This window comes from Rhinolophus ferrumequinum, chromosome 16 (assembly GCF_004115265.2).
Source record: "Rhinolophus ferrumequinum isolate MPI-CBG mRhiFer1 chromosome 16, mRhiFer1_v1.p, whole genome shotgun sequence".
Lineage (NCBI taxonomy): Eukaryota > Metazoa > Chordata > Mammalia > Chiroptera > Rhinolophidae > Rhinolophus > Rhinolophus ferrumequinum.
The window spans coordinates 51469618-51483569 of NC_046299.1; the positions used below are offsets into that span (position 1 = coordinate 51469618).

General features: G+C 37.4%; 1 protein-coding gene and 1 pseudogene across 3 annotated transcripts in view; both read left to right on the forward strand.

Moving 5' to 3' along the window:
- Positions 1-13952, forward strand: part of ADK (adenosine kinase) — a 449806-nt gene that overhangs the window by 20411 nt on the left and 415443 nt on the right. Inside the window, exon 1 of one of the 3 annotated variants that reach the window (XM_033130726.1) lies at positions 3934-4361. The exons of 1 other annotated variant lie outside the window; for it this stretch is intronic. In XM_033130726.1, coding sequence (XP_032986617.1) covers positions 4348-4361 — 14 coding nt within the window. In that variant the 5' untranslated portion in view covers positions 3934-4347. Of the gene's footprint in view, positions 1-3933; positions 4362-5208; positions 5339-13952 lie in introns of those variants that run through there. One more of the 3 variants, XM_033130727.1, reaches the window with a different exon arrangement.
- LOC117036097 (60S ribosomal protein L23a-like) lies at positions 5267-12808 on the forward strand (annotated as a pseudogene).

Consider the following 13952-nt stretch of genomic DNA (forward strand, 5'->3'; position numbering starts at 1 on the left):
AGATAAAGTTGAATAGTAATTACGAAAATTTTATGCTAATAAAACCAATATATAGTAGAAAATTTATAAGCTAGATCAATATAAGTAAGTAAAAATTACACATAATCTCACTTCCCAGAGAAAGCAAGAATAATAATATTTTGGTGTGTTTTTTTACCAATCTTTTTTTCTGTGCAATTATGGCATGAATTTTTTTTAACAAAGTCAAGATCATACTCTATATTCCTTTTGTTTGCTTTGCAATTTTCATTTAACATCATGAGCATTTTTGTACATTCTTACAAGTCTGGAAACATTTTATAATAGCTACATAACATTCTTATGTAATTTATTTAACCATTGCCCTATTTTTGGTTATTTAGGATATAACAGATTTTTGCTATTATTAATGCTGAAATGAGTATACAAAATCTTTGTTCATATTTTTCTATTTTATTTACAATAGTTGCCTAAGAAATGGAATTGTTGACACATATTGCTGTAAAGCTTTCTAAAAATGTGCTAATTTAAACTCCCACTAACAATGGGTGAAAGTACTTGTTTTGAAGATGGACCAAGATGGCAGAACAGAAAAAAATAATAATAAAAGGAAGTGTTCTTTTAACTCCCTCAAAGGAAGGAAGGTAGGAAGGAAGGAAAGAAGGAAGGAGAAAGAGAGAGAGAGAGAGAGAGAGATTGAGAGAGAGAGAAAGAAAGAGAAAGAGAGCGAGCTTATTTTATTGTACCCTTAACCACAAACTGGTTGTGTTTGAAGAAGACTTTGCTATGATTTTGGGGCTTGAAGCATTTTTTGAAAAGATTAATAGGGTGAGTGCACATATTTGTTAAGCTATCCAGAAGCACTTAATGTTTTGGGGTTAGCTATCTGTTTTCATAGCGGCAGACTAAATCACATGATTAGATAATGTAGATAGAATATTTACTTATCTATCTTCACCATCTATCTTCTCAAGAGCCAACTATTCTGCCTCACTTATCGTGGTTCGACTATTTAAATTGTAAGGTTAATGAAGGTTAAAATTTCATTTGGCTGCTTTTCCCTAAAGTACAAAGAATAGAGTTGGAATAAATTGCTTAAAAATTGATCAAATTAGTTTAAATAGTAGTTACACAGTAGCTAGTGTGTGTGTGTGTGTGTGTGTGTGTGTGTGTGTGTGTGTGTTGGGAAAGACTGGGTGGAAGAGAGGGTAGGGAAAGGTTAGAAAAAGAGCATGACTGAAGAAACAAGGGCACTGTGAATACACAAGAACCTCCTTTACCTGGAAAAACAGGTCTCTACTTTTGTCTCTCTGTGATTGACTTTGAAAGAATAATCACACATGAGCCCCCTTTGCTGAAATAACATTTTTGTGTCTGTACCTGCTGAAATGAACTTGTATCGATATACATTTAAAAATAATAAACTTTTTGCAAGTTTTGTTGACTGATTATGTAAAAAACACTTAAAAGTTTTAAGTTAGATGCAAAGTGTCATTTACCAAAAATAACTTTTTGAAAAATATTTGAATGTGATAAGGCTTTTCTTTGATTGAATATTGCAGGTCCTTGTCTTCCCTTAATGAGATAGAATTTAGTATATTTGTTAAAAAAAAAAGTTTCAAGTCTAGCTGTTTTGATACCAAAATTAGTTTTAAAACTTTCTTGTAAAAAATCAAAAGTGAGTGTTACTAAAGTATGTTAGACGTGAGCAAAGTGCATTTTATTTTCACAGGGCCAAGTTCATGATAACTTTCTTACCATGCTTTCCAGAGATGTAATTTTAACTAGTGTGATTACATCTCTAGTTAATCACACTAGATTAACTAGAAAGCCATGTGCCAAAGACTCTATTAGACACTTTATTAGAATCAAGTTTTAATCAATGCTGTAAAAAGCATGTAATGGGTAAACTGAGAGACGATCCAAGATAATACAGCTAATAGGAACTGAAGCAGTTCCAAACCACGTGTCTTGCTTCCTTTGCAATCTTGCTGCTTAGCGTGACCCACAGACCAGATGCAATTGGTGAGATCCAGGTACATAAAGAATTGCAATCTTGGCTACAAAGACCACTGAGTCAAACCCTTATTTTAACAAGATCCCTCAAATCATGTGTATGCATATTAAAGTTTGAGAAACACCGTACTACATCCCATGTTAAAAGTTACAATGAGGCTTTGAAATCCTTTCTAACGATTATTCCTGGTTTGACTTTTAGTTCTGTGGGTTATTAACATTTTCCGTAAGAGGAGGAGGGAAACTGTTTAATTAGTCAGTGTCTCCACCATTTCAAATTGCTATATTTTGCTTCTTTGATTTAGATCCTGTTTAAATCCAGGGGAACAATACATAGACTGATTCTGCTCGTGAGCACTTGATCAAAGTCTCAATCAGCTAAGTATAGCTCTGTTTTTAACAGCCATTTGTCATGGACTGAACACATCATCAGATTTATAGTCCATGGTTTCATTCTGGAGAGACATTTCCCAAATTAAGAGAACAGTGCTAAAAAAAAAAAAAAGCAAAAAAAAAAAGCATTTTTAAAGGAAACTTGAACTTTTTTGAAATATTTGATGTTTTATATGGTTAGCAAGGAACCATAGATATGTATAAACTGGTGTCCCTGCTAATTTCATTTTGTGGACATAATTGTTTGGTCACAGGGGCAATGATAGGTCAAAAAAAAGCAAGGCTAACTTAGTAGAAGAGCACTTTCCATTAGAAACATAATGAAAGATGCATATAATTTTAAATTTTCTGGTAGCCACATTAAAAAAAATAAAAAGAAACGGTTTAAACTAATCTTAATATATTTTAACCCAATATAGCAAAATTTTATATCAATATGTAATCAATATAAAATTATTGAGACATTTTATCTATTTTTTGTAATAAGTCTTGAAAAATCGGGTATTTCATATTTACATTGTCTCAATTTAGATGCAAAAGTTTCAACAGTTAAAAGGGGAAATGCAGCCCAATGAAAACGAAATTGTGTTTAATGGAAAAATATTTTATATTGCTTTGGTTTTAAAATGTAAACTAATTAAAATTAAATTAAAAATTCATTTCTTTTGGTCACATTAGTCACATTCAATATCATGTGATGTTGAGTTGTGTTTCTAATGCAACTGATTTCAGACCTTGGAATTGATCACCATCCTATACGGTCAGTAAATGAATGCCACTGGCAGTTGGAAGTCTGTTAACATAAATATTATCGGAGAATAAAGAGGGAATAAAGAAAAGCTATTTAAGTCATAACGCATTTACTGATCTCTGCCCCCTTCTTCCCCATCCTTCCTGCAGTAGGAATGAACTTACCTGACTTTTATTAGTGGTTCAGAATCAGTTTAACCCTTTAACCTCTCTATATTGTAAGGAGTTAGGTTAGGGTCCTTCCAACTTTTTCCCCCTATGGCATTAGATGCTTGCTTCAGAGCACTGCACACTTCAGAAAAGTGAGGTAATCTAACAAGCGTGGCAAGTAGGATAGTGGGCTTGTTTGGCCAAGAGGTTTTATTTAAACTTTATATGTGTACCTGGATCACCTGGGCACGTTCGTTAAAAATACCAAAGTCTGGGCCTCACGCTTCTAGATTCTGATTCACAAAGTTGACAATGAGTCCCTGACACTTCCATATTAAATAAGCTGTTTTAAGTGTTTCTGAAGTCCAAGAGAGTTTGAGAATCACCGAACTCAGCAATTGACTCTTAAAGCTGTGAGTTCGAAATTAACATATGGTGCTGCTGTTGCCACGTGTTTGAATTTCCCCCGGCTGAGATTTCCCAGACAGTTGCTGCTTTTCTTCTGTAGGTGGGTTCTGCAGGCTCTTGAGCCCCATCCCCGAAGAGTGCCCTGAGAGCGTCTCTGTTCCATGTCCGGCTCAAGCGACCAGAGTTCGCCGAGGTAGACCGGGGCCATGTGACTGATAGATCGCTTGCCAGTCGGGGCGGCCATTTTTGAGGCGGGCATCCGACCTCATGTCCAGTAAATAGTGAGTGGGGGGAACACTGTTAGTAGGACTCAAGATGGCCACCGCGCCCGCTAGCCAGCCCGCTAGCCCGCGCGCCAGCGAGCGGGCACAAGACGCGCGGGCGGCTCTCCTTGGCCGGCGGTGCCTGGGGCTCATCTCCGGCCGCGGGTCCGGGGCGGAGCACCCGCCCCCTGCGGGAGCGGCCAATAAGCGCGTGGGGCCGGCAAGGGCGGGGGCCGCCCGCACTCGGGGTGTATGAGGACGCGTTCCCAGTGGCTGAGTCCCTGAGCAAAGGAGCAGTTGCTGTGGTACCTGCTGCTGCTTCTGTTGCCGGTGCGGACGCAGAGCATCGGACGCGAGCGCTGTTGGCGTGGGGCAGGAAGGTGAAGCCATGACGTCCGTCAGGTAATGAGAAAGGGCGAGAGCCAAAACTGCTTGCTTGCTAGGCGATAGCTTCCTGACTGCCTAAGAACTGTCTCCCCTTCTTGGGTGGTCCGGAGCCTCCCAGTGCCACCGGTCCTCCTCATGTTGGAGGTGCTGCCTGCACTTTTCATTTGGTCATTTCTGCTTTCCCCAGAAGTTTTTGGGTCTGTGGCATATGGTGGAGTCTTGTAAGTAGCCGCACTGCCGAGGTGACCCTCGCCCAGATTCCAGAGGTTGAAGCTTGCTTGTGTGTGTACTGAATTTCTCATGCAAAATGTAGCTACCTTTAATCCCCCAGGGGTGACCCAGGGCCTGAGGAAGTGTGACGTGCTCCGCGTGTCACTATGCCTGCATGTCATGCTTTCTGACAGAACTTCATTGGTAAGCCATGAGCAGACCTGCAAAGTTGGCTTTTCTCTGATGCAGGTAGATTGCCCCCAAATTATGGAATTGTATGTCCTTAAAATATTTGCTTATGACTGGAATTAGTACGCTGATTCCCAAAGGCAACATCTGTTTACCTACTTTTATCTGCGAGTCACAAGTGAAACGTCAGATGGTAATGAAATATAATGAAAGCAATAAACAGTCGATTTCCCCCCAATTGCTCTTCCAGAGTTTTGAAGATTCTTCTTTGTTAACGACGACAGATAATGGGCCTGTCCAATTTTTGCGTGTATCATTGACTGAATGTTTAACTTGTGCTAATGCAACTACTTACAAAAAAGAGATAAACTGCCATATTTACCCAGCGTTCTGACCTCTTTTAAAGTAGACTTTAGCCTTCACTGTCCCAGAGGAAGGGAGGCCCCAGCACAAACGGGAAGAGAATAAAATGGTTATTTATTTATTTTTTTGTATGAGCTCCCAGCAGCCTAAGTCCTGGGGATTTAACAGTTTCTCAGTGGTTATTTTGACTACACAATATTTAAGAGATGATTTAAGAAGCTAACCCTCAGGTAAGATAAGGTAAGGTAAGCAACTGTGCTGAACTTGAATACAGATTCTTTTTCTTAAATTGCATGATTCTATCCTAATATAGACAAAGAGTACTTACCTCATTATGCAGAAGGAGAAATTCAGGTGCTGATACGTGGAGACCCATATGGAAAGGTTTTACAGTAAATTACATTGGGATGTGTAAGTCTAGCTTTTAATGCTAACAGTAGTTTAGGATGAATTAGGAGTTAGTTAATTTCCCCTCTTCCCACTCCATTCTCATCATTGGAACCTGCTGCTAATTAAGTGTCAATTAACTTACTATGTTAAGAATCAGTTCTGAGTGGACTGAGTTTTAATTGACCCTTGTCTTCCTGGCTATTCTTCATTGGGGAAACACCCAAATCTAAAGCTTTGGCTACTTGGCAAATAATAATAAGATGCATCTTTTAGTGTAGGGTTTGAATGGTTGTTTTGTTCACAAGACTGATTTAAAGGTTGACACCAGCCTTATTTGACTTATTATGGAAGGGTACATAACTGCTAATAAAATTACATTTATGCTGTTTCTTCAGATGTTAGTCTGCATTTTACAGTCTTAAACTATAGTGACATGACTTGAAAAAAAGATTTTTAAATGTTACCCAAATCAGCTTCCACATTTACACCTAAGGAAACAGACCAAGAAAAGTTGAGTGAGTGCCTTGTGCAAAATCAGTTAGTGGCAGAGGTAGGAACTGAATACAAATTTCACCATCTAGTGCTTTGCATGATGCCTTTATAGAAACAATATGCTACTTAAATTTCTTGAAAAAGCTACTTCTATGGACAAAAATTCTAAAGTATTGTGAGAGGCAACTGTAGTAATAACTGTTTTGCTTTCCTCTAGTCCTCCAAGAAACTTGATAATTGAGGTACAGGAGTAGGCAGGGAGACTACTGAAGAGAAGCAACTATGTATGTGGTGACAGTTTTGAGTGAGTTGATAATCACCAGCCAGTTCCCAGTGAGGACTGCATTTAATGCAATTATAGCATACCTTCATTTTCACAACTGTGTTAGGCATATTCCCATTTTGTGCTGGGTTTAATAGTAGCCCAAAAGATAGGTATTATTGACCTGGTTTTACTGGTGAGGAGAGTGATCTAGGTCACAAGTTACCAAAATCTAACTTCATGTCCAATGTTGTGTTTCACACCATACTTAAAACCGTTGTTGCTAAATATAGTAATATGTGACCCTTTGCAATGACTGTGACAGAATATAGGATTGGAAACCAATGAGGACCAGTGGTGAACATATCTGCATTCTACTTGAGGATCTTTTCCTGAGTTACTGATCTTTCTTTTCTCTTTTTCTTCTCTGGGTGTTTTTTTAGTGAAATACTCAATGATGGTGATACGAATATGTATCCCACAGTGTTTTTGTGTAGGCATGAAAGTACTTGTACATTTTAAAGCATTTTATAAGTGCATTATTCTCTTCTTGTTAAAAGCAACATAGCCCTGTAGAGAATGGTGTCATCTGAAAAGAAATGTTTAAATCTTAAATTTTTAAACAGGAAGCAAACTTACCTATCTGATTCCTTCATTTTAAAGCTGAAGAAACGGAAGCCAAGAGATAGTGATTTGTTCAAGTTTAGACAAATAGTTGCATTACTTGAACTAGAACCCAGATCTGTGAACACCTGGTTCAATGCCCTTTCTAGTGTGGCATTCAACTATTAGGAATTCCTAAATAATGATTTAAATCAAGATTTTTTTTTTTTAATGAATTTGGCTGGAGATACTATCTTTGAACTTTTATTATTTGTATCCTTCATCATTACCAATGAAGACTCTAAATTTACAGCCTCTGAAACCGATTATCCTTGAATAACAACTTTTATCCTTGGTTGTGTTATCAGATTCTAACTGGTTTTCATTTGGGAAATGATAGAACATATTTGTTTAATTGATGCTTTTGTCATTTTTTTTTTTTTTAAAGATTTTATTGGGGAAGGGGAACAGGACTTTTGGGGAACAGTGTATACTTCCAGGACTTTTTTCCAAGTCAAGTTGTTGTCCTTTCAATCTTAGTTGTGGAGGGTGCCCTTCAGCTTCAAGTTGTTGAACTTTCAGTCTTAGTTGTGGAGGGCGCAGCTCAGCTCCAGGTCCAGTTGCCTTGCTAGTTGCAAGGGGCACAGCCCACCATCCCTTGCGGGAGTCAAGGAATCGAACCGGCAACCTTGTGGTTGAGAGCCCAATGGCCCATGTGGGAATCGAACCGGCAGCCTTTGGAGTTAGGATCATGGAGCTCTAACCGCCTGAGCCACTGGGTGGGACCCGCTTTTGCCATTTTTAATTGGCCCAGCAGAAAAGTTGATACTTGAGTTAAATTCAGGAGACACTGGATAACTTAGAGTGAGAGAACTAGAAGAGAATCTTAGCGAGGCTTTTACTTTACTGGACCTTGAGACCCAAAGTGAAATGCTGTGTCCTGGTTAGGCAGTGGTAGAGCTGGAGATAGATTTTTCTGACTCCTATTTTAAGTACTTTTTACTGAGCAACACTATTTCAAAATGCCCTTATGAATATTGCCTGTTTTCCTAACATCAGTGCTTAGTTTGGTTTTGGGTATTGCTTACAGCTTGAGTTTGTGCCAGGGAAGACTGAAAAAATGAGGTAGGGAGACAGGAGTGTTTGCTATAGAATTAAGGAGCCCTATCTTTTGGCCTGCCCAGACAGGTCAGATTTGGCCAAAGACTATTCTGGGACTGGACATGACTGTGCCCTTCATGTTGATTCTGGAACCACTTCTATGGGTTGGCCAACATTGGAAATTTTATGTGGGCTGTAGGTGGGGTCTTGAGGTATTTTTCTCCTAACACTCAAGACTTTTGAGATGTGTCCAACATGATCTGCCAAGCCACTCAAATGGAAAACATTCATGTGGAGACTAAAATCTGGCTAAGATTGAAACTGCCTTACTTTGTTGAGTTGGTTTCTTTAAGAGCCTTTAAACAGAATTTGCAAACTCATTTCAGGACTTGTGTCTTTTGTAAGAATTGTAAATTTCAGATTACTGGACAAACATTTTTATGCTATGGGACTTGTTAATGAGGCAAGGGAACTTTGAAATGAAATGAAATTGTTTCGTTTATGAAATATTTTGAAGAACTAAAACAGGAATCCTTCTCTTACAGAACTGTACAATGTTGTCAGCTGTTAATATTCATATTTATAAATAGGTCATCTTTGTTTGAAAAGCATACAAGGTTTTCTAACTTCAAATCTTTCCAGCCACAGTATTGCTACATTAACCAGAACTGTCACAGATAAAAATGGAACCAAAATGATTATCTAGACTGAATGTTAACCCTTTCCTGTAACATTGATTAATAATCATGTCTCTACCTCTTCATACCTACTTGATTTTAAATTGTTGTTAAAAAATACTGTAATAGACCAGAAGTATGGATTCTTATTTTCAAATAGCAAAGCTAGCTTATAGATAGGATGACCATATGTACCAGTTTACATTTCTTTTGACTGTAAGTTCAAGTTGTTTACTTATATTTTGATATTTTTTGTTGTTGCTGATTTGTGGTTCTTTTTGTATTCTGGATACAAGTTATTTGTCAGATTTTACACACACACACACACACACACACACACACACACATAGCGCAAATATTTTTCTCCCTATCTGAGCTATGCCTTTTCATTTTCTTAACAATTTTTTGGGAGCAAAACTTTCAAATTTTGATTAAGTCGAATTCATTGGTTTGATTTATTTTATTTTATGGTTATTACCTTTTGTGTTCTTAGAAAATTTTCCTTACCCTATCCCAGAGTTGTAAAACTATAAGAGTTTTCTTCTAGAAGGTTTGTAGTTTTAGTTTTCACATTTAGGTCTGTGATCCATTTTAAACTAGTTTTTTGCTGTGTTGTAAGGGTTTCTCAATCAATTGATTAGATAAGTGTAGGTCTTTTCCTGGACTCTATTGACCGATTTGTATGTTGTTATGTCAGTACCACACTATCTTAATTATTATAGCTTTGTAAAATTGGTATTGTTTCTTTAAATTTTTGATAGAATTCAGCATTGAAGCCATCTGAGCCTAGAATGCTTTTGGGTAAAGAGATGGAAGGTTTCAAAATACAAATTTAATTTCTTTAACTGATATATGACTATTCAAATTTTTCATTTTTCCCTTTGTCAGTTTTGGGATGTTGCATTTTTAGAGAAATTTATCCTAAATGGTCAAGATGTTATAAAATTGCTCATAATATTCCCTTAATATATTGCCTGTAGGAACTGTTTTATGTCCCGCTTTTCATTCCTGATATTAGTGTTTTCTGTTTTTAAAAACCTTTTTGGATCAGTCCTGCTAGTGGTTTATCAATTGTATTAATCTTTTAAAAAACCCGTATTTTGGTATTGTTGAACTTTTATTTTGGTAATATGTTTTCTAATTTATTTTGGTTCTCATCTTTTTGTTTCCTTGTTCTACTCTTTTGGATTTGATTTGCTTTTTCTGGTTTTTTGATTTAGAAGTTTAGATAATTGATTTTAAACCTTTTTTTTCTAATATATGTATTTTATATATAAAATGTTCCCCTCTAAGTATTTCTTTAGCTACGTCATGCAAATTTTGATATGCATGTTCAGTGCAAATTATTTTCTAATTTCTATTGTGATTTCTTTGATCCATAGGTCATTTAGAAGTTTATTGTTTAATTTCTAAATATCTGGGACTTTTTCAGTTACTTAGATTTCCAGTTTAATTCCATGATGTTTGGAGAATATATTATTTATACATTGTAAACACATCTGTATTATATATATCTATATATCTATATCTATCTAGAGAGAATATGTTCATGATTTCATTCCTTTTATATCTACTGAGGTTTGTTTAATGGCCTAGCTTATGGTCTATTTTGGTGAATGTTACATGTGTTTTTGAAGTCTTTAATTTCGCTCAATAATATTTTGAAGTTTTCAGTGTAGATGTTTTTGCATATCTTTCATTAAATAAATGAATATTACAATTGTTGGGTGTAGTGTTCTATAAATACCAGTTAGGTATTTAATTTGTTTTATTAATTTATTATTAGTTATTGTTATTTAATTGAGATTAATTCACATACCATAAAATTTACCATTTTAAACTTACAGGTCAGTGATATTTAGTTTATTCACAGAGTTGTGCAACCATCACCACTATTTAATTCCAGAACACTTTCATCACCCCAAAACAAAATCTCATATCTGTTAGCAGTCACTCCATTTCCCCCGCCCATCCATGGCAACCACTAATCTATTATACTTTATCTCTCTGAATTTGCCATATTCTGGACATTACATAAGTGCAGTAATAAAATATTTGGGCTTTTGCGTCTGGCTTCTTTCACTGAGTATAGTTTTCAAAAGTTCATCTATGTCGTTGCATGCATGCATCAATATGTCTATGGCATAATATGGAATAATATTCTTTTGTGTGTATACACCACATTTTGTTTATCCATTCATCAGTTGATGGATATTTTTATTTCTACTTTTGTCTATTATGAATAATGCTGCCATAAACATTCATGTTTAAGTTTTTGTTTTGTCACATGTTTTCATTTTTCCTGGATATATACTTAGGAGTGGATTAGCTGGGGGAAATGGTAATTTTATGTTTCCTTTTTTTTTTGAAGAACTGCCAAACTTTTTTCCCAAGCTGACTGTATCATTTTACATTTCTAGTAGTAATGTATGAGGATTGTAGTTTCTCCACATTTTTGCCGGTGTTTGTTATTGACTCCCAATCTTTGCTGAGAGGCTCTGTGTGCTTGTTGAAGCATATCTTCAACATTCAGTTAGGCTTACAACTCTGCCATAGCCTTCATTTCCTGCTTGTGTAGTGCCTCACGCCCAGAAATGATTGTATAGGAATTCTTCCGGTCCTCAGCATGCCCATAGCCCTGGGCCCATGTACCCGGCATTCTAGACAATCAGGAATATGTAGAACTTTCTAAAACCCCTTATGGACTTCTCATGCCCCTACTTTTCCTTTTAAACTTTTTGGTTAGCTTGTTGTTTGCCCCATCTGCTTCAGACAGCTGATTGTTTTTGACAAATACTCCTGGGGAAAAGTCTGTCAGCACTGGGCAAGCTCTGACTCAGGTCAAATTAAGAGAAGCCTTCCCTTTTTTTTTCACAAAGATGTCACCAAAAGCGAAGAAGGAAGCCCCTGCGCCTCCCAAAGCCGAAGCCAAAGCAAAGGCTTTGAAGGCAAAGAAAGCAGTCCTGAACGGTGTTCACAGCCACAAAAAAAAGAAGATCCGGATGTCACCCGCCTTCCGAAGGCTCGAGACACTGCGGCCCCGAAGGCAGCCCAAATATCCTTGGAAGAAGCGCCCCCAGGAGAAACAAGCTTGACCACTAGGCCATCACCTAATTCCCCCTAACTAGCGAGTCAACCATGAAGAAGATAGAAGCCAACAATACACTTGTGTTCGTTGTGGATGTCAAGGCCACCAAGCACCAGATCAAACAGGCTGTGAAGAAGCTCTGTGACATTGACGTGGCCAAGGTCAACACCCCGATCAGGCCTGATGGAGACAGAAGGCATGTGTTTGATTGGCTCCTGACTATGATGCTTTGGATCTTGCCAACAAAATCGGGATCATCTAAACTGAGTCCAGCTGGCTAATTCTAAATACAAAATTTTTTCACTGTTAAAAAAAAAAAATTAAGAGAAGCTTTGGGAGTGGACTTTTTTGGGAACTGTCAGTAAGCTCAAATAATAGCAGTTCTCTAAAAATGGGGCTTTGAAAGAGCTCTAATCCTGTTCTGACCCTTCCAGTGGCTGCTAGGCTCCTGGTTTCCACTGTGTTTGTGGGCTATTGCTTTTTAAGGCTGCCATTGAGCTTGGGAGATGGGGATGGGATAGGGCAAGTTAAAATGCCACAAAGCTTGCTGTCTTTACTGAGATTCAGCCATAAAAAAAAAAAAAGCACTTTGGATTGTTACAAGCAGATTGTTTAATATTTAAAGTTCTGCAAAATTGATTTTCATAGTTTTTGCTAGTGTTTTTGTTTTTATGGAAGAGAGGAATTTTTGGAGGCCTCGATCACACAATTCCTGGTGATGTCATCCTAATTGTTTTTTAAACATTTTTTTGCTATCCTTACTTTTTCTTTCGTTTGAAATACTTTAAGACTCACAAAGTTGCAAAATAGTATAGAGAGTTCATGTGCGCTCTTCATCCACCTTCCCCCAGTGATAAATCTTATATAACTACAGTATATTAACAAAGTCAGGAAATTGATGTTGATATAGTACTTTTAAGTTGACTACAGATGTTATTATAATTTCTTCAGTTTTTGCATGCACTGGTTTTTTATTGGCGTGGTAGTGTATCGTTATATGAAATTTTATCATGTCCAGATTTGTGTAGCCTTTAACGTACTGTGTTTCCCCGAAAATAAGACCTAGCTGGACCATCAGCTCTAACGCATCTTTTGGAGCAAAAATTAATATAAGAACTCGTCTTATATTATAGTAAAATAAGATGGGGTCTTATATTAATTTTTGCTCCAAAAGACGCGTTAGAGCTAGCTGATGGTCCAGGCAGGTGTTATTTTCGGGGAAACATGATAATAAGGTTACTAAACATCTCACCACAAAGAAACTACTTTGTGTTATCCGTTTAAGGTCACACCCATCCCCTAACAACCTCTGGCAACTACTGATATGTTTTTCATCAGTGTAATTTTGTCACTTTGAGTGTGTTATATAAATGGAATCATATAGTATGTAACACAAAGATATGGCTTGTCTTTTATTTTCTCTTAGGATAAAGTCCTTGAGATCCATCCAAGTTGTTGTATCATAGTTCATTCCTTTTTTTTTCCCAAAGATTTTATTGGGAAAGGGGAACAGGACTTTATTGGGAAACAGTGTGTACTTCCAGGACTTTTTTCCAAGTCAAGTTGTTGTCCTTTCAGTCTTAGTTGTGGAGGGCGCAGCTCAGCTCCAGGACCAGTTGCTGTTGCTAGTTGCAGGGGGCGCAGCCCAACCGGCCACCTTGTGGTTGAGAGAACGCGCTCCAACCAACTGAGCCGTCTGGGAGCTCAGCAGTAGCTCAGCTCAAGGTGCCCTGTTCAATCTTAGTTGCAGGGGGCGGAGCCCACCATCCCTTGCGGGACTTGAGTTGAACTGGCCAACCTCGTGGTTGAGAGCCCACTGGCCCATGTGGGAATTGAACCGCCAGCCTTTGGAGTTAGGAGTATGGAGCTCCAACCGCCTGAGCCCCTGGGCGGGCCCAGTTCATTCCTTTTTATCACTGAGTATCAGTCAATTGTATAAGTATACCATAATTTGTTTACCTGTTCACCTGTTGAAAGATATTTTGATTGTTTCTAATTTTTTTACAATTACAAATAAAGCTGTTAATGAACATTTGTGTACAAGTTTCTGTGTAAACCTAAGTTTTCATTTCTCTAGGATAAGTGTCCAGTAGTGCGATTTCTACTTATTTTTGCATCTGTCTGTTTTAACAATTACTGAAGGGGGTGTTAAAATCAAGATTTTGCATTTGTCTATTTTATTTTCTCAGTTCCTCCCCTCCCCCATGTGTTTTGAAGCTATTTCTTTTCTT